The sequence below is a fragment of the Monodelphis domestica genome, chromosome 2 (assembly GCF_027887165.1).
Source record: "Monodelphis domestica isolate mMonDom1 chromosome 2, mMonDom1.pri, whole genome shotgun sequence".
NCBI classification, from domain to species: Eukaryota; Metazoa; Chordata; class Mammalia; order Didelphimorphia; family Didelphidae; genus Monodelphis; species Monodelphis domestica.
In genome coordinates, this window is record NC_077228.1 from 290532791 (window position 1) to 290553893 (window position 21103).

General features: G+C 37.2%; 1 protein-coding gene across 2 annotated transcripts in view; it reads right to left on the reverse strand.

The window, feature by feature from the left end:
• Positions 1-21103, reverse strand: part of CLIC5 (chloride intracellular channel 5) — a 254156-nt gene that overhangs the window by 7855 nt on the left and 225198 nt on the right. For both annotated transcript variants that reach the window (XM_056818344.1, XM_056818345.1), the window contains one exon: positions 17054-17238. In XM_056818344.1, the coding sequence (XP_056674322.1) occupies positions 17054-17238 (185 nt within the window). The remainder of the gene's footprint in view (positions 1-17053; positions 17239-21103) is intronic.

The following is a 21103-nucleotide window of genomic DNA, read 5'->3' on the forward strand; positions in this document are numbered from 1 at the left end:
TAGAATTGGGCAAGTCGAAGCTAATGATCTCACAAGACAGCAAGAATTAATAAAGCAAAGCAAAAGAATGACAAAATAAAAGAAAACATGAAATATCTCATTGAGAAGATGACAGACCTGGAAAATAGATCTAGGAGAGACAATTTGAGAATCACTGCTTTACTAGAAAAGCTGGAAAAAAATAGAGGTCTTGGCATCATACTATAAGAAATTATCCAAGAGAAGTGCCCTGATATTCTCAAATAAGAGGGGAAAATAGACATCGAAAGAGTCTATAGATCACCTTTTATGTTAAATCCTTGAAAGACAACCTCCAGTAATGTAATTGCCAAATTCAAGAGCTTCCAAGCTAAGGGAAACATATTTCAAGAAGCTAGAAAGAGACAATTCAGATATCAAGAAGCACCAATAAGGAGTACACAGGATCTGGCAGCCTCCACACTAAAGGACCACAAGGCTTGAAATATGATATTCAGAGGGGCAAGAGAATTCTATCTTCAACCAAGGATAACCTACCCATCAAAACTGACTACATATATTTTTAGGGAAAAGTATAGGCATTTAACAAAACAGAGAATTTCCAAATATTCCTAAAGAAAAGATGAGAACTAAATTGGAAAATTTGATGTCCAAATCTAAGATTCAAGAGAAACATGAAAAGTTAAACAAGAAAGAAAGGGGGGGTGGTTCTTTTTTAAGGGCTTCAGTAAGGTGAAATTGTTTATATCCCTATATGGGAAAAGGATATTTGTAACTCTCAAAAACAGTTTTCACTATTATAGTGGATAGGAATTATTCAAAGGTAGAGGTTGGGGTACTAACTGGTTTAAGATGATATGTAAAGAAAAAGGGTGGGTGGGAATAGAAGATGACACTAAGAGAAAAGTGAAGGAAGAAAAATAGGATAATTTATATTACATAAAGAGGTACATGGACGGTAGAGGGGAAGAATACTATTATAAGAAGGAGAAGAAGAAAGTATAAATAGGTAATACTTAAACTCAACATAGGATAATCTATAACACATAGAGAGGTGCATGGGAGGAAGAGGGGAAGAATACTGTTATAAGGAGCAGAAGAGAGTATAAATAGGTAATACTTAGCCCTTACTCTCAGTAGAATCATTTCTGAGAGGGAAGAGGAGCTAAATCCACTGGGGTATGGAATTCTAGCTTACCCTCCAGGGAAGCTGAGAGGGGGAAAACAAGGTGGGGAGAGAGGTGTAGAGCATCATAAGGGAAGGAAAAGGAGGGAGAAGGGAATTTAATAGACCTTAAAGAAAAATAAGAGGAGAATAAAAAGGGAGGGGTTGGGAAGGAAAGTAAAATAAGGGTTGGGATTAGGGGGACTGATTAAAAGCATAACACTTGTGTAAAAGGAAATAGTAAAAGAAGAAAGGACAAGACTAGGGGAGGAAACCAAAATGATGGAGAATACACAGTTGCCAATCATAACTCTGAATGTGAATGTAATGAACTCACCCATAAAATGGAAGCAAATAGCAGAGAGGATTAGAAACCAAAATTCTACCATATGTTGTCTACAAGAAACACACATAAGGCAGGTAGACCCCCATAGGTTAAAGGTAAGAGGCTGTAGCAAAATTTATTGGGCATCAACTAAGAAAAAGAAGGCAGGAATAGCAATCGTGATATCTGACAAGGCCAAAGTAAAAATACATCTGATTAAAAGAGATAGGAAAGGTAATTACATTGTGATAAAAGGTAGTATTAAAAAATGAAGAAATAGCAGTTCTCAACATTATGCACCAAATGGTATAGCATTCAGATTTTTAAAGGAGAAACCATTGGAGCTTAAGGAGGAAATAGATAGTAAAACTATATTAGTGGGGGACCTAAACCTCCCTCTATTAGATGTAGATGAATCAAACCAAAAAATAAGAAAGAGATAAGAGATATGAATGAAATCCTAGAAAAATTAGAGTTAATAGATATGTGGAGAAAAATAAATAGGGACATTCACAAAGATTGACCATGTACTAGTGCATAAAAACATTGTAAACAAAATTTTAAAAAAGCAGAAATAATTAATATAACTTTTCCAGATCATAATGCAATAAAATTATAATTAGTAAGGGTACATGGAGAGGCAAATCAAAAATTAATTAGAAATTAAACAATATGATTCTCCAAAATTGGATGGTTAAAGAACAAATCGTAGAAACAATAATTTCATTGAAGAGAAAGAAAATGAGATGTCATATCAAAAACTATGGGGTATAGCCAAAATAGTACTCAGGGGAAAATTAATATTCCTGAGTGAATATATCAAGAAATCAAAGTGGAAGAGGTCAATGAATTGGGCATGCAAATTAAAGACTAGAAAGAGAATTAAAAATCCCAAGATAAAAACTAAATTGGAAATCCTAAAAATCAAAGGAATTTAAAAAAATTGAAAAATAAAAGAACTATTGAATTAATAAATAAGTCTAGGAGCTGGTACTTTGAAAAAAAACAAATAAAAGAGAGAAAGTACTGGTTAATCTAATAAAAAAGGAAAGAAGAAAATCAAATTAATAGTATCAAAGATGAAAAGGGTTAGAACTCACCTCCAATGAAGAGGAAATTAAGGCAATTATTAAAAACTATTTTGCCCAATCATATGACAATAAATGTGACAATCTAGGTGATATGGATGAATATTTACAAACATATAAATTGCCTAGATTAACAAAAGAGGAAATAGAATAATTAAATAATCCCATATCAGAAAAAGAAATTGAACAAGCCATCAAAGAACTCCCTAAGAAAAAATCCCCAGGACCAGATGGATTCACAAATGAATTCTATCAAACATTTAAAGATCAACTAATCCCAGAACTATACAAACTATTTGACAAAATAAGCAAAGAATGAGTTCTACCAAATTCCTTTTATGACACAAATATGGTACTGATTCCAAAGCCAAGTAGGTAAAAACAGAGAAAGAAAGCTATAGACCACTCTCTTTAATGAACATAGATGCAAAAAAATCTCAAAAAGAATACTAGCAACAAGACTCCAGCAAGTGATCACAAGAATTATTCACTATGATCGTGTAGGATTCATACCAGGAATGTAAGGATGGTTTAATATTAGGAAAACTATCCACATAATTGACCATATCAACAACCAAACTAATACAAATCACATGATTATCTCAATAGGCAGAAAAAGCCTTTGGCCAAATACAACATTTATTCCTATTGAAAACACTAGAAAGGATAGGAATTGTTGGGACTTTCCTTAAAATAATAAACAGTATATATCTAAAAACATCAGCAAGTATCATCTGCAATGGGGATAAATTAGAAGCCTTACCAATAAGATCAGGAGATAATAAGATAACCATTATCACCTCTATTATTTAACATTGTACTAGAAATACTAGCAATAGCAATTAGAGAAGAAAAAGAAATTGAAGGTATTAAAATAGCTAATAAGGAGACTAAACTATCACTCTTTACAGATCATATGATAGTCTACTTAAAGAGTCCTTGAGAATCAACTAAAAAGCTAATGGAAATAATCATCAACTTTAGCAAGTTGCAGGATGCAAAATAAACCCACATAAATCATCAGCATTCCTATATCTCCAGCACAACTCAGCAGCAAGAGTTAGAAAGAGAAACCCCTAGACAATATAAAATATTTAGGAATTTATCTACCAAGACAAATACAGGAATTATAAGAAAACAACTACAAAATGCTTTCCACACAATTAAAACTACATCTAAATAATTGGGAAATCATCAATTGCTCATGGGTAGGATGAGCTAACATAATAAAAATGATAATCCTACCCAAATCAATTTACTTATTCAATGCCATACCTATCAAACTAACAAGAAATGTTTTTATTGAATTAGAACAAATCATAACAGAGTTCATTTGGAAGAACAAAAGATCAAGAATATCAAGGGAAATAATGAAAAAAAATGAAGGAGTGGGGCCTAGCAGTACCCGATCTTAAACTATACTATAAAGCAGTGGTCATCAAAACAATATGGTACTGGCTAAGAGACAGAAGAGAGGATCAATGGAATAGGCTTGGGTCAAATGTCTTCAGCAAGATAGTATATGGTAAAACCAAAGATCCTGGCTTTTGGGACAAGAACCCATTGTTTAACAAAAACTGCTGAGAAAATTGGAAAACAGTATCAGAGAGGCTAGGTCTAGATCAATATCTTATACCCTATACTTTAAAAAAGGAGATTTGAACCCCAGACTTCAATTCCCAAAAGTATTTGGTAGTTCCCAGAATTCCCCAAAATCCCACCTGAGATACCCACCTGGGCCAAGAACAAAATAGGTATTTAAACTGACTGTATCGCCTACTCCCTCTCCCTGCTTCCGCTTCTAAGCATACACGTTGCTCAAGATGTAGAGTAAGTGAAATTGAATGGGCTTTCAGCCCTTGTAGGCACGTGCTTTCTTATTTTGTATTTTCTTTATTTCTTAATTCTAATAATCTTTAATAAACCTCATAAAATATGATACTTTTAGCAGAGAAACTAATTTTAACTGTTACAATACCAAGATAAATTCAGAATGGGTAAATGACTTAAATATAAAGAAGGAAACTGTAAGTAAATTAGATGAACATATAATAGTATACCTATCAGATCTATGGGAAAGGAAAGAATTTAAGACCAAGCAAGAGATAGAGTATGTTACAAAATATAAAATGAATAATTTTGATTACATTGACTTAAAAAGCATTTGTACAAATAAAACCAATACAACCAAAATTAGAAAGGAAGCAACAAAATGAGGAAAAATCTTTATAATAAAAACCTCTGACAAAGGTCTAATTTCTCAAATTTATAAGGAACTAATTCAACTGTACAAAAAATCAAGCCATTCCCCAGTTGATAAATGGGCAAGGGACATGAATAGGCAAGTTTCAGATAAAGAAATCAAAACTATCAATAAGCACACGAAAAAGTGTTCAAAATCGTTTATAATTAGAGAAATGCAAAGCAAAACAACTCTGAGGTACCACCTCATACCTAGCAGATTGGTTAATATGACAGCAAAGAAAAGTAATAAATGTTGGAGGGAATGTGGCAAAATTGTGACACTAATGCACTGCTAGTAGAGTTGTGATTCTTCCCCAAAGGCTTTAAATTACTGCCTGCCCTTTGAATCAGCTATACAACTGCTGGGTTTGTACTCCAAAGAGATAATAAAGAAAAAAAACTTGTACACAAATATTTATTGTGGTGGCAAAAAAATTGGAAAATGAGGGGATGTGCTTCGATTGGGAAATGGCTGAACAAATTGTGGTATCTGTTGGTTATGGAATACTATTGTGCTCAAAGGAATAATAAACTGGAGGAATTCCATGTGAACTGGAAAGACCTCAAAGAATTGATGCAGAGTGAAAGGAGCAGAACCAGGATAACATTATATACAGAGATAGATGTATTGTGGCACAATCGAAAATAATAGACTTCTCTACTAGCAGCAATGCAATAATCCAGGACAATCCTGAGGGATTTATGAGAAAAAACATTATCCACATTCAGAAAAATAACTGTGGGAGTAGAAACACAGAAGGGAGACATTTCCTTCATCACATGAGTCAATGGGGTTATGATTGGGGGTATATACTCTAAATGATCACTCTATTGCAAATATTAATAATATGGAAATAAGCCTTGATCAATGATACTTGTAAAACCTAGTTGAATTGCATATTGGCTATGTGAGGCAGGAGGAAGGAGGGGAGGAAAAGAACATGAATCATGTAACCATGGAAAAATATTCTAAATTAATTAAATAAAAATAAACAAATTTTTAAAACCCATAGAATTACTGTTTTAGAACCAGATGGAACCCTAGAGGTTATTTAATCCAATTCCCTCATCTTTCAGAGAAGGATTTGGAAGCAAATTAAATGACTGCCAAAGATATTAAATAGCAGAAGCAAGATTCTAATCCAGGTTCTTTCACTCCAAATCCAGTCGTCTCTCTATTGTACCGTGAACTTTGCTAGGCACTAGGAATTCTGAAATAAGATGAAAAATAGTCCCCAGCCTAATGAGGATTCCATCCTATTTAGGGAACATAAATTGGGAGAAAATTCAAGCTACTTTGATGAAGGAGCATTAATGACAAGGGTCATAAAAATGTTGCCTCTGAATTAAAGCCTTGAAGAAAGCTAATGATTGAAAGAGGAGGAGGTGTGGAAGGACTATATTCTAGACAGGGGAGACAACCTGTGCAAAGGCAAGGAGGCAGAATGATGAATTGGGAGAACAAAGTAAGTCAGTTTTGCCAGAACATCAAGATTATGAACATTAGAGTGACTGAAGGTAGAACATATAAAATGTACTCTGGAGCCACTAAGAATAGGGGTGCTTCTTTTTTTATATGACATTTATCTCTGTCCAGCCTTTGGCACCATTGGTTGCCCTCTTCACTTTGATAGTGTCATTTTTCTAGGTGTTTGTGACACTCTCATGGTTTTCTTCCTCTATCTGACCACCCTTCCTTGCCCTTGAGTTCCCTCTTAAAGCAGTGCTTAGAGCATCTGCATGAGGTTTTCTATTTATTTATTTTTTAAATGGTTATTACTACTTTTTTTTTTGTAGGGTTTGTAGGGTTTTCTGGGTGAAAAGAAGACTTTGCAGAATATTCAGTGACCCAAGATCTAACCTTCTTAGCTGGAGAGATGATAAGTAATTTGTCACATTCACTTGACTGATAGCCTTGCAGTCAGGATCATATAGATTCAAGTTTCCCCTCTGACACACACTGTAGGTGGCATTCCAGGTAAGTCACTCAATCTTCTTCTACCTACTTCAGGCAACATTCCAGGAAAGTATGAACTTTTAGATTACTCTACCCTACTTAGTCTAACAAAATTAGGAATGTCTATACCCATACTTAAGGATTAAGCATTGAGAAGGATGGCCTATGATAGGCATATGCTAGCCAATGACAAATCAGAAACAACTGACAGACCCCTGGGCTGTCCTAAGTCAAGCCTAAGATATCATTGGTACATGTGAGATACAGGAAAGTGATGTAAAACCATCTATATATTTCGCATCACTTCCTCTCTCCAGCCTCTTTGGTAGCGGAGAAGTCTCTGGCTGGGAGCATGCTGAGCATTTTGGCATCTTGGCGTGGTGGCAGCTATTGTCCAGTTTGGTGGTGAGTTTTTCTTGATATTATATTGGGAGAAGCTGAATGGCTAGTTCAGGTTCAGGCATCTTAGCTGAGCTCTCTTGGAGTTTAGGCTGATATTTTCTCCTTTACCTTCTAAACACTATCCTCTTAGAGAAAGCCTCTAATCTCCCTGGCATAGGCCAGGCGGAAGAAATCCTACACCTTTTCCCTCTCCCTTCTCCTTAATTTCTTTCCTCTAAATTAATTAAAATCACCATAAATTTCCAGCTGACTTGGGTATTTTATTTGGGATATTTCCTGGCGACCAAAATTAATTTAGATTAGTCACAACCCTAAAATTATCCTTACAAATTAAGTTTCAGAGATGAGGTAAGCTTGTAAATTATAGAGAAGGGGATAACCTTTCCTAGGAGATCCCAACATCAGTGAAATTGAATGTTATAGGATCATCAATTTTGAGTTCCAAGTCTGATCTTGAGTCTGACCTCATTTTTACAAATAAGGAAAACTAAGAACCCCAGAGATAACTGACAAGTGACACAGATAGCAAATGTTTAAGACAGGATTCAAACTCAGATCTTCCTGTCTCTCCAAGTCAAGTACCTGACCTACAAGGCCAGGTTGTCTTTCCTAGATACAGTTGAAAAATAAAACAAAATCATGAGAAATAAAGAGAATGTTTGAAACTGTCTAATCATTTTAAGGAATTGAAAATTTGAATTTGTGAGGCAGACTCATGTTTTTCCTAAAATGAAGAATTCTGAAAGAAAAGTAAGTTTGAGGAGTATAAGGTTAAGAGGAGAGTGATGTGTTTTCTCTCCACTAAATATGAAAAGAATGAGTATAGATCAGTCACTATGACTACGAGAGAGTAAAATTGGTGGCCAGTATACAGTATGCATCACCCTTCCTAAAAATCATTTAAATGAAAGGGAAAGTATGTTGTCTATGGGCTGCTAGGCAAATACCTAGCCCTCTCTGATCTCTCACCACTCTTGTTTCTGGCAGATAACATAGCAACTACTCAAATAAAAGAAAATTCTGATTTGGTTGTGTCTGCATGCTATTTTTTTTTGAGACAAAGAAACTTGTATTTGTTATCATTGATCCTTTGTGTACAACCAGAAGACAAGGCAGGTCTAGTTTCATAGCAAAGTCCTAGAATGTCAGCATTAGAAGGGATCATAGGAGAACAACTAGTGTACCTTTTCCTCTATCTATTTTACAAGTGAGGAAACTGAGGTCCAAAATGGGAAGTGCTTTTGCCCAAAGTTATATAGACAAATAGGGAGAGAGCTGAGATTAGCCAACTGGGGCTCTTTTTATTGTGTTTTTTCACCTTTACATAAATAGAAAAATATTTATTCATAACAGTTTGAAATTAATAAAATGTTTACACCCCAAAAAGCTATCCTTAAGTTACTTTGCCCAATTTCCCTAAGTGTTTTGCACATAGTAGACACTTTAGAAATCTTATTCAGGTGATGCTTTGCTACCACTAATTTTACAGAGATGAAAATTTAAGAAAATAGAATTGAATTGATTTGGCAAAGGCCACACAGCAAGTTGGTGGCAAAGCCAGACCTGCCTTGTTTTGCCTAGGTCAAGTATACCTGCTAATATTACTAGTATCTATCATAAAACCCAGGGTCATTGGGAAAAGTAGGAGTTAATTAAAGCAAGTAATTATAGAGTTCTTGCATAGCTATTCTAATCAAAGATAGGAAAAAATGTCTACAACAAATTGATTTTTAAATTTTCTTAAAATAATATCATTTTGAAAACTGTCTTCTAGACTAATTTGGAACTCTTCCCAAAGAGCCATAAAACTGTACATACCCTTTGACCCAGCAATACCACTACTAGGTCTATACCCCAAAGGGATCAAAGGAAAGAGAAAAGGACTCATTTGTACAAAAATATTTATAGCAGTTCTTTTTGTGGTGACAAAGCATTCAAAATTAAAGGGAGGTCCACCAACAGGGGAATGGCTGAACAAGTTAGTGATAAATATGATTATGATTGAATACTATTGTTCTATAGGAAATGATGAGCAGGGTGGTTTCAGAAAAACCTTGGGGTGCAGCTAGGTGGCTCAGTGGATTGAGAATTGGGCATAGAAATAGGAGGTTCTGGGTTCAAATTTGGCCTCAGACATTTCCTAGCTAGGAGACCCTAGGCAAGTCATTTAACATCCATTGCCTAACATTCACTATTTTTCTACCTCAGAATTGATATCTAGTATTGATTCTAAGACAGATGGTTAAGGGTTAAGAAAAAAAAAACTTGGTAGGTTTATAAGAACTGATCCAAAGTGAAATGAGCAGAACCAGGAGAACATTTTACACAATAACGGCAATATTGAAATAATGCTCAACTTTATAAGACTAAGCTATACTCTGGTCAATACTATGATGGAAGACAATTTCAAAGATTCCATGACAAAAGATATTAACTATCCAGAGAGAGAACTGATGAACTCTAAGTACAGACTGAATCATAGTTTATTTAAATTTTATTTTTCTTGTTGTCTCTGTGTGTTTTCTTTTGCAAAATGGTTAATATGGAAATGGGCTTTGTTTCAATTTACAGGTATAATTGATATCATATTGTTTCCTCTCTTGATAGGTAGGGGAAGGGCAAGAGGGAGGGAAAATTTGGAACTCATGGTTTTTCTTTTTTTTAAATGAGCCTTAAAAAAACTTTACCTGCAATTTGGAAATATTTAACAAATTTTTAAAAATCAGAGAAAAACCTACTCTCCATTGCAGGTGGGCTAGAGATTTCTCATTTTTAAAAACATCATCTCTATACTGTAAGTGCATTTGGAGGCATGCAAAGGACATAGAATTACTTTACATCAATCCAACATGTAATGGAAGATCTTTTCCTTCAGGCTTTCTTTCAAGGTGAAACATGAAGCTTTAAAGACCACATAGAATCCCAGGGTCCCTGGAATCATCAAGAAGCTGAGTGTTTTAGGTCTAAAATGTGTTACATTGGCTTGCTATATAACAAAAAACTGGAAAGAAAAGACAGCCTTGACACTTGCTATAAATCTGAAACCAAGAGGAACTAAACAAGGCCAGGGGTCAGCAAAGTACACCTTGTGGACCTCAGTCCACCATCTGTATCTATGTAGATCAGAGCAAAGAATGATTTTTACATTTTAAAATCAAATCTTATTGCATTTAAAAGTAAAATAAAAAAGTCTTAGCTTGCAGACCATACAAAAACAGGTGAGTAGGCTTGATTTGACCCCTGGTCTAAATCTAAGAAGAGAGAATTTAGTGAGAAATTAAGAGTCATAATTTGGGTTCACAAAATTAACTCTTTACGTAATAAGTCTAGAGAAATGTTGCTAGGCAGTAGTTCCACTGAAAAAGATTTGGGAATCTTTAGTAAAGGGCAAACTTCATATGAGTGAGATATAGCAATAAGGAAAAATGAATGCTGAAAAATCAGGATGAACTGAGAGGCACCATGTCTAGGAGGAAGGAGGTGGCCATCTCACTGTCCTCTGCCTTTGCTTCAACCACATCTGAACTGCTGCTTTTGATTCTAAGGATCACATTTTAGGAATTACTTAAATAAGCTAAAGAGCATCCAGAGAACATATATGCTTATTAAAAATAAAAACCAAAACTGTACTTTCTGTCTTAGAACCAATACTGTATGTTGCTTTCAAGGCAGAAGAATGGTAAGGGCTGAATTAATGGGGGGTAAGTGACTTGCCCAGGGTCACACAGCTAGGAAGTGTCTGTGGCCAGATTGGAACCTAGGACCTCCCATCTCTATGGCTGGTTCTCAATCCACTAAGCCATGGAGTTGTTCTCGAGAACATATATATTTTAGACAATGCCACTGTTTTGCTCAACCATGCTTATTTGTTACAATAGCCTTGTTTTCTTGTTCTTTCCAATTAGGGGTGGGTGGGGAAAAAAGGGCAGCAGAGGGAGATGGAATCCACAGAATCCCACCAACATCTAATGAACAAGGAGCTATGGGAGGTAACACTCTAGTAGGAAGACCAGTGGTTCTGGAGGGAAAGAACTTGGGCTCAAATCCTGCTTCTGATACTATGTGTATGATCTCTCCCAGGTCCACTTGGTTCTTTCCCAGGCTTCTTTGGTCTTGACTCTATGCTATTGGAGAATCTTCTGAGGGAATTAGTGGTGTTTATCCCGATGGACTTGCAATGTAATAGCTATCTTCAAGGATTTTATTTTATTTTTTAAAACTCTACTTTCTATCTTAGTATTTAGCTCTCAAGACAGAAGGGCGAAGGCTAGGCAAATGGGGTTAAATGACTTGCCCAGGGTCATGCAGTTAGGAAGTGTGTAAGGTCAGATTTGAACCCTGGTCCTTCTAACTCCACTGGTACTTTATCCACTGTACCACCTAGCTGCCCCTCAAGCATTTTAAAGAATCAGATTTGTTCTGCTTGGACCTTAAAAGGCAGAACTATGGAAAAGAGGTAGAAGTTTCCAGGAGAAAGATTTAGGTTTTTCTAATAATTAAAAACATTTAGCGTTCAATACTTCCATATACATTTAATAAATGACTACTACATGCCAAACATTGTGCTAAACTTTGGGGACACAAATGAGAAAAAAAAAACATGATGACCTTAAAATCTAATGGGAGAAGACAACATCTAAAAGGGAGCTAAAAAAGGGGGAGGACCAATAAGGGACATAACGTTTGAGACCAAGAAGAGCTATTGATGGAAAATGAAGAGTTGCCAACAAAGTTCTAAAAGTTTTGAGTCTTCTATGGAGGAAAGCTTAGGGAGGATTTTATTGTTCCACCCTCTAGTCTTCGAGTCAGAAGGAAGAGGCCACTGAGGAGCTGAGAAGACATTGTTCAAAAACCGAGTCAGTCAGAACAGTCAAACAATCACCCTAGTGCAATTATCAACAATATGGAAATGGTCTTGTTCAATGACACATGTAAAACCCAGTGGAATTGTGTGTTGGCTAGGGGAGGGAAGAGAAAGAACATGCATCTTGTAACCATAGAAAAATATTCTAAATTAATTAATTAAATAACATTAAACATTTAAAAAAATCAGAGCAGTCAATCACATTTTAGTTGATCACCTTATTCAGGAGGGGCTATGATGTTCCAAGAGTTAAAATCAGGAAGAGCTGTTGATGAAAAGTAGAGTTACCTGGAAAGTTTTGAAAGAATTTTCTCCAAAGTAAAAAAAAAAATGTATAGGATATCAGAGGATGCTGAGACATAAAGGTAGAGTGATCATTGTAAAGCATACTGCTAAGTGAGCTTCCTTGGCAGCTAGGCAGTGCAGTAGATAAGATTGCCAACCCTGGAATCAGAAAGACCCATCATCCTGAATTTAAATCTCTTCTCACTCTAGCTGTGTGACCCTGATCAAGTCACTTAACCCTGCTGACCTCAGTTTACTCATCCATAAAATGAGTTGGAGAAGGAAATGGCAAAACACTCCAGGATCTCTGCCAAGAAAACCCTGAATGGGGTCATAAAGCCTCAGACACAAGGAAACAACAAAAGCCAATTCTCTCATTTTATAGATGAAGGAACTAAGTTCCAGGCAATTAAGTGACTAGCCCAAGGTCACACAAATAGAGGCAGCAGCAGGACTTCAACCCTTACTGCCTTCATTGCAAGCTCTCTCAGGGGCTTAAATGAATTCACAAAGAATTGCCCTGATTTGTCTCCTTGTTTATTAAGACTCCCAGAGGGGGGGAGCTAGAAGTGTTTCAGACAATGAAAGTTCAAACCAGGTTTTTGCTGAGAGCTTGGGTCAGATCCATTCAGCTTCCATGTATGAGGATGAACTTCAGCTTGGGGGGAAGCCAAGGGAAAGAGAATGTACGCACATGACTTTCTGACGTGCACGGGGACGTTTTTTGCCTCATGTTCTGAATTTGCTTTTTCATATGAAAACAGTTAGCTCCCACCGCCCAGATGAAGTCTTGGCTTCAGAAGCCAAACTGAAGGCATGACTTGGCTGCTGCCTCGAGCTTTCCTGACTTGCAGAAGTTTGCCAGGTTTCTGGGATCTGATAAACGGGATCAGCAAGAATATAAGGAGACACGATGGGCTGCCCGGCCTCTCTGCCCCGCCATCGGTCATCCTGCCTCCCGTCCCATCCCTCATTTCTACAGGAGGGGGCCTCAAGCTTTTCCCAAGAAGGAAGCCTTAGAGTAGACTCTGGGAGCAGGAAAGGATCTCAGAGAGAGAGAGCAGAACTGAACACCCCGCCTTGCCCACTGCAGCTATTCAATAATCTCTGGGTTATACAGTGAGGAGGCTGGATGAATGAATGGATCTTGTTGAATTCCCTAATGTTACAGGTGTTTGGGGACTTGCCTTGGGCCCTAAAATCTAGCTAGTGGTAGAGACGGGGTAAGAATACCCAGATGCCCGGCTCCTCATCCTGCCTTTCTCCTCTCACCTCATTCTGGTTACACACATTGGACTGGAATTCTTGCATTCCTAAGAGGATCAAATATCCTTCAGGATAAAAATAGATAAAAGAATGCTTAGGAAAGATACTGGAAGGCAAGGAGTCTGCTGATAACTGTAAAGAAACAGACTCTGGCTAGAACTACAGATGACTGCTGGATCCACCCCAAACCCTTATTTTGAAGCAAGTCGAAGGAAGTCAGTCATGGTGGTCTGTCCAGCCCATATGGGCATATCTGGTTCATTCATAATTTCTGGCTAGAAGCTATCTCCTTCCTTCTGAGATTACCATCAAGGAGATCCAAGTTCAAATCCAGCCTTACATACTTACTAGCTTTGTGGACCTGGGCCAATTACTTAACCTCTGTTCATCTCAGTTTTCTCATCTGTAAAATGGGGTTCATAATAGCATCTACCCTCCCAAAGGTTGCTGTGAGGTTCAAATGAGATAATAATGGTACAGAGCTTCGTGCAATGCCTGGCACATAGTAGGTGCTCTCTAAATATTAGCTATGATGATCAAAATGTATGTAATTGTCTACATGGTATTTCCTCCATCAGAATGAGAGGGTTTTTTTTTCTTTCATTGTACCCTTGGGCTTAGCACAGTGTTTGGCACAACATAAGTTATTAATAGAGGTTTATAGACCCCACTGATCATGGACCTTGAAAATGCTGAGGAGTTGCTGACTAGAAACTACAGAATCTGCACCAGGGCATGGTCCCAATTCAACCTCCCTATGATTACATGTATCACCTCTATGAATTCCTTGTCCAAAATGCCCTCCCTGGCCAGGCTGCTCCTTCCCTACATCAACACTGTGAGAAGAGTAACACATAGGGGACTGGTGGTCAAGGAAGGAGAGTATGTTTGGGGTCATCACAGGGATGCTGAATAGATCCATAGGGGAATGGATAAAGTACTAAAATCCTGAATTCAAACCTAGACCCAGACATTGACTAGCTGTGTGATCCTGGACAAGTCATTTAATTATTGTTAGCCTCAGTTTCCCTATCTGTAACAGCATTTATCTTTCAGAGTTGTTGTGAGGATTAAATGAGATAAGATATGTAAAGTGCCTTGCAAACCTTAAAGATATATATATATATATATAATTTATTTATTATTATTCTTTACTTATTATTCTTATTCTTATTTTTATTATCTTTACCCATTAGAATGCAAGCTCCTCAAAGGCCAGAGTTGCTTTGCTTTTCATACTTGTAACCTGTGCATAAACCAGATCATTATTTTACTCACTATAGCATGGAAGGGAATCCCAAGAGCTGTCATATTTTCAGACAAACTGCTGCTTAACCACAGCTACCCCATCTTACACTTGTCAACTTGTATTTGGGTACAAAATACAAGAATTTAAATTTATCCCTATTAAATATCATCTTATTAGAGTCAGCTTGTTGCTCTGGCCTGAGCTAAAAAATCCTTTTGGATCCTGACACTATCATCCATTGTCTGAGCTGTCTTTCCCAACTTGTTATCATCTGCAAATCTGATGAGCACACCACCAGTGCCTTTATCTAAGCCACTGAAAGAACTGTTAAATGGATCTCTGGGGGACTCCACGGGAGACCTCTTGCTATGTGGAACTGACCCATTAACAACTATTCTTTGACTTCAGTCACCCAAATTCTGAATCTGATTGTATTATCTGATCATCTAATCCTTAGCTCTCCATCAGCTACAGTCCTGACTCTAATTGTATTATTTCATTATCTTTTACATAACTCTCTGTAAACTGGGCTTAGAGTTAAGAAGACCTAAGTTCAAATCTTGTCTTAGAAACTCATTAGAAGTGTGAACCTGGCCTCTCTCTTAGTTTCTTCATTTGTAAAAAGGGAATAATAGTACCCTATTCAAAGGGTTGTTATGAGGGCCAAATACATAATGCACATTTTGTATTGTAAGCTTTGTAAACCTTAAAGGCTATATAAATTATTGGCTATTATTATGAGGAATTACATATTATACTTTTTCCAAAAGTTTTGCTAAAGTTCACATAAACTATATGCACAGTATTCCTCTCATATACTAGTTTAATAATCCCTGTCTACAAAAGAAGTTTGTGTGGCATCTGACCTGATCTTTTTTTTTTAAACCCTTACCTTCTGTCTTGGGATCTATACTGTGTGTTGGTTTCAAGGAAGAAGAATGGTAAGGGATGAAGCAATGGGGGGTAAGTGACTTGCCCAGGGTCACACAGCTGGGAAGTGTCTGAGGCCAGATTTGAACCTTGGACCTCCCATCTCTAGGCCTGCCTCTCAATCCACTGAGCTACCTAGTTGCCCCCCTGATCTGATCTTTTTTTAAAAAAAAGTTTATTTAATTGATTAATTTAGAGTATTTTTCCAGGATTAAAACAATCATGTTCTTTTCCTCCAGCCCCCCCACCTGATCTTAATGAAGCCATATTGACTTTCTTTAATTACCAATTCCCTAATGTTCAGGAACCATTTCTTTAGTGATATGTTCTAGGATTTTTCCAGAAAATGTCCAGAGAAGGGCAATCAGAATAGTGGAGGGACCTGAAATCATGTTTCATTAGAAAGAACTGAAGAAAATAGGAAGATTTATTCATGATAAAAGAGGACTTGGGGGGGGAGGGGATACAATTCCTGTTTTCAATTCTTTGGAGAACTGTCTTATGGAATCAATCATCCAAAAATATTTAAGAAATATCTGACACATTAGAGGTTCTACTAGGAATATAAGAGCAAAAAATAAAAAAAAAATCCCTATGCTCCAAAAACTTGTATGCTAGGAAAGAAGAGGGATTCAACTTGTTCTGTATTGCACTACTAGTGAGTGGAACAAAGAGCAAAGGGTGGGAGCTAAAGAGAGAGATTCTGGCTAAGTATAAGGGAGAAGGCTCTGGCAATGAAAGTGATCCAACAATGGGATAAGTTTGCATTGTGAAATAGTAAACTCTCAATCACTAGAATTGTTCAAGCACAGGCTGTCATCGGGGCAATTGTAGAAAAGATTCTTGCACTGGGTGGGAGGAAATTGAACTAGCTGATCTCTATTGTCCCTCCCAACTCTATAAGGCTCTGATTTAATATGTGATAAAATATCTGATTTCATGGTACCAACATATAATGCAATGCTCCTAGGTAGGACCCTTATCTTGCTGCACTCTTCTTCTTCACCACTAAAAATTGAGTCATGGGGTGAGAATGATGTACAAAAAATGCCGACATATAGCAATACTTACAAAACACTTTCCATACATTTTCTATCTTAACTTGAGGATCACAACAGTGAAGAAGAGTCTACCTATAGTCCTGAATTAGGAGGACCTGGAAGAAGTGATGAAAAGGGACCTAGAGGAAAAGCATAACATAGATGAAGGAGTAAAGCTTGCTCAAGGAAAAATCATAGCTCCGAACTCCATTGCTCATAATGGCTTTTCGAAGAAACTTGACCAGAGTCAGAATCTTACCTTGACCACGTGGAGTTTGGGTAGCAGATTGCAGTCAGCGAGGGTCAGCTCCTCCCCATCCAGAAATTTTCGCCTAGAGATCTTCTCATCATCTCCACAAGTATCAGCATCTATCTCCTCAGGCAGAGGTATACTCAGGTAATCATCCAGTTTCTTTAATGCCTTTGTCAAGCCTCTCTCAAGAGCTAGGAGGCAAGACCAAAAACAATTTTTAAAATGTAAAGGCTTTTGCTAATTTGCTAAAAGCAGTGATTATTGATTCATTTGCAACCATTTGTTAAGCCCTTCCTATGTGCTAGTCACAGGAAGGAAGAAGGAAGGAAGGAAGGAAGGAAGGAAGGAAGGAAGGAAGGAAGGAAGGAAGGAAGGAAGGAAGGAAGGAAGGAAGGAAGGAAGGAAGGAAGGAAGGAAGGAAGGAAGGAAGGAAGGAAGGAAGGAAGGAAGGAAGAGTTCTTGCCCTCAAGGAGCTTACATTCTACTACAGACATTCTTTAAAAACTTCTATGTCACACCTAAATCACATCACACTAATTTCGTGTGTAGGGATAACCCTACTAAGTTAATTGAGCATTGCCATACAGTGATATCCTCTCCATTACCTTTTCCCAAGGGTTTATAGCTCATTTTGCAAAGGAATTATGCTCCATACAGAATTTTACTTGTTTAGTCATTGAGTCACATCTGAGTGTGACCACATTTGGAGTTTTCTTGGCAAAAACATTTGAGTAGCTTGCCTTCTCTGCTCATTTGACAGATGAGGAAACTGAGGCAAACAGGGTTAAATAATTTGCATAGGGTTAACGAGCTAGTAAGTATTTGAGACTAAATTTGAACTCCAGGGCTAGCACTCTATTCACTTAGCTACCCCCACAGAGAGAAAGGTCCACTTTTTCCCTTCCACTATATCAAAGACTTTCAGGGCTAGAAAGGGGTTTCAAAAGTAATCTAGATAGAATCACGTATTTCAGAGGAAAAAGCAGAAACTCAACTTGTACAAGGTCCTAGGGCTAGTAAACAGCTCCAGGTCTCCAACCCAAGACTTCCAACTTGGTGCAGGATGAGGATGGAGTAGGGTAGGAGTCAGGAAACCTTCATTTTCTTCATGAAGATGCTAAGGGGCAATGTGGTTTAATGGAAAGAAAACAGCAGGGCCTGGGGCAGAATCTTATCTCTCACACCTTCAGGCTCTGTAACCTGGGGCACTTAGCTCACCCTCTAGGTGTCCCCTGGATATCTCTCTATCTATCTCAGCAGAGGCAGAGCAGACACTCATCTGCACTAGTAAGGAAAGTTTCTTCATTGGGAGTCCCATGCACCAATGAAGTCATAGGTCTAGTCCCATCCCAAACTACCCATTGACTTCAAATGCATAAAGTCAACAAATGACTTTCTGTTTGAATGAATGAGGCATTAGAATTAGAACCAGGTTCAAATATATTATATATATATATATATATATATTCATACACACATTTGTATAAATATATATGCATATAGATTTGTGTATATATGCACATATCCATGCTTGTGTGCATATACATGTATAATTCATAGTCACAAAGAACTTTACAAGTTCAATATGACCCAGAGAGACACAGCTAGGTGGCACAGTGAATAGAGTGCCAGATCTGGAGTCAATCTGGATTCAAACGCTTATTTAGGTGTGTGACCCTGGGCAAGTCACTTAACCTGTTAGCCTCAATTTCCTCATCTGGAAGAGAAAATGGCAAAACACTCCAGAATCTTCACCATGAAAAATCCCAAACAGGCTACAAAGAGTCAAAAATGACTGAAATGACTGAACCACATGACCCAGAGAAATCACTTCACCTCAGTCTTCTTATCTTAAAAATGAACATAACAATAACTAAAAATTCCTTTCACTCCAAAATGTGAGAAAAAATAGTAACATTTTACTTTCTTCTAATAAAGATACATAATAACCTTAAGTATCTCAAGTATTATTTGTATTATAAATTACTCTAGTACTTTATTTTATTTTATTTTTAAACCCTTACCTTCTATCTTAGAAACAATATTACGTATTGGTTCCCAGGCAGAAGAGGGGTAAGGGCTAGGCAATGGGGATTAAATGACTTGCCCAGGGTCACACAGCTAGGAAGTATCTGGGGCCAGATTTGAACCAGGACCTGCCATATCAGGCCTGGATCTTTATCTACCAAGTCACCTAAGTGCCTCCATCTGTTATAATCTTAACACCCCTTACCATCCCCTGAATGCTTTCCATTTTGTCAATGTCCTTTTCTTTTTTTTTTTAATGCTTACCTTTTGTCTTATAATTAATACTGTGTATTGGTTTCAAAGCAGAACAGTAAGGATAGGGAATGGGAGTTAAGTGACTTGCCCAGGGTCACACAGCTGGGAAGTGTCTGAGGTCAGATTTGAATCCAGGACCTCCTGCCTCAAGGCCTGGCTCTCAACCCTCTGAGCCACTCAGCTGTCCCCACCCCAGTACTTTAAACATTTTTTTTTCATTTTTGTTAGCACTTTTAAAATACTGAGAAACAATGGTGTTAAGAGGTAGATAAAGGGACTATCCTGGAAGAGTGTCCCAAACAACTATATAAGAACATAAGTTTTGGACATACATTGATGGAGAGTTTTCCCACAAGGAGTTCCCCTACTGACAAAAGATCAGGTTGGAGGGGACTAAAAACTTCAATGGACTCTAACTGGTTGAGAAGATCATGGGATCTGAATAATTCATATTGAAATACTTAAAGCAGATGACCATTTCCTGTAGTTCATATCTTAAGTATGATATAGATGGAACTATGAGAATATCTACTTCAGAACTCATATTAAACTCCTGATATAAAACAAGGAGAAGTACATTTGAAGATCTGGCCTAAAAGGTTTCTATGAGAGAACTCATCCTGGCCTCTATGAACAAAAACTAAAGCCTTCAAATAAGCAAACTCAGGAGACTCCTCTGAAGTCTATCAATAAAAAGAAAACTGACTCTGAAGTGGGTTCAGATCTCTCCTGTCACTTACAAGCTGGGTGACATTGAAAAAGACACCAAATATCTCCAAGACTCACTTATAATCAGCAAAATGAAGTCACTGTTTGATCTAACATTGCCATGAGATACTCCAAATCATAAATGTGCTAACAGAGTTAAAACTGAATGTCTAATATGTCTCCGAGATGATATATCAAGGATTTGTATTTTCAATTCAATTTGACAAACATTATTAAGCACTTCTCCTGTACGAAGCACTCTTCTAGGTGTGGTATGATGATTCTTTGTGCTTAAATTTTATTTTCTGGTTTATTCTGTGCTTTCTTGATCCATGAGAGTAGGAATTATTTTATTCTTTGCTTCTGGTTGTCCAACATCTAGGCACAATGCCTGGCACACAAAAAAAGTATTTAATAAATATTTTAATTTATTTTTTAATAACAGTATTGTGAGCTATTACTGTCTCCATTGTACAGAAGAGAAAACACAAGTGATTTGTTTAGTTATTTGTTCCTGGTCACAAGTTAGGAGTTAAATCAGGTCTCTTAACTCTAAGGCTAGTTTTCTATATGTTTCACCATCCTGCCTTTTTTTTTTTAGACTTAGGCATGTAAGAATTAAATGAATATTCCTACCTAGATATATATTTTATAAGGTTTATTAGAAAGGGTAAACAATCATAGTTTTAAATCTCATCATTCCTCTAAGTAACCTGACCACAAGTTGCTTAGCCTGCCAGTCCCTTCCTCTTTCCCCCTTACCTACTTGCTCTATTCCCATGTTCATTCAAAAGTCAAAAGCCCCCAAAGTCCCGAAAGGATCTGCCCCCTCACTTTTATTGATGTTCACGGATGCAAAACTTGGCATAACTGTGTTATGTGAGGAATGTTGACGGACAGGTCAGGCTACTCAAGAGGGGGAGGGAATGGACTTCCATGACATAGGCATACCCTGAAAGGATCATAGATTTAAGGAGGGAGCTTAGAGGTCATTAGGCCCATCCTCTTCATTATATAGAAGAGGAAACCAAGGCACAGAGATTTTAAGTAATTTGTTCATATTCC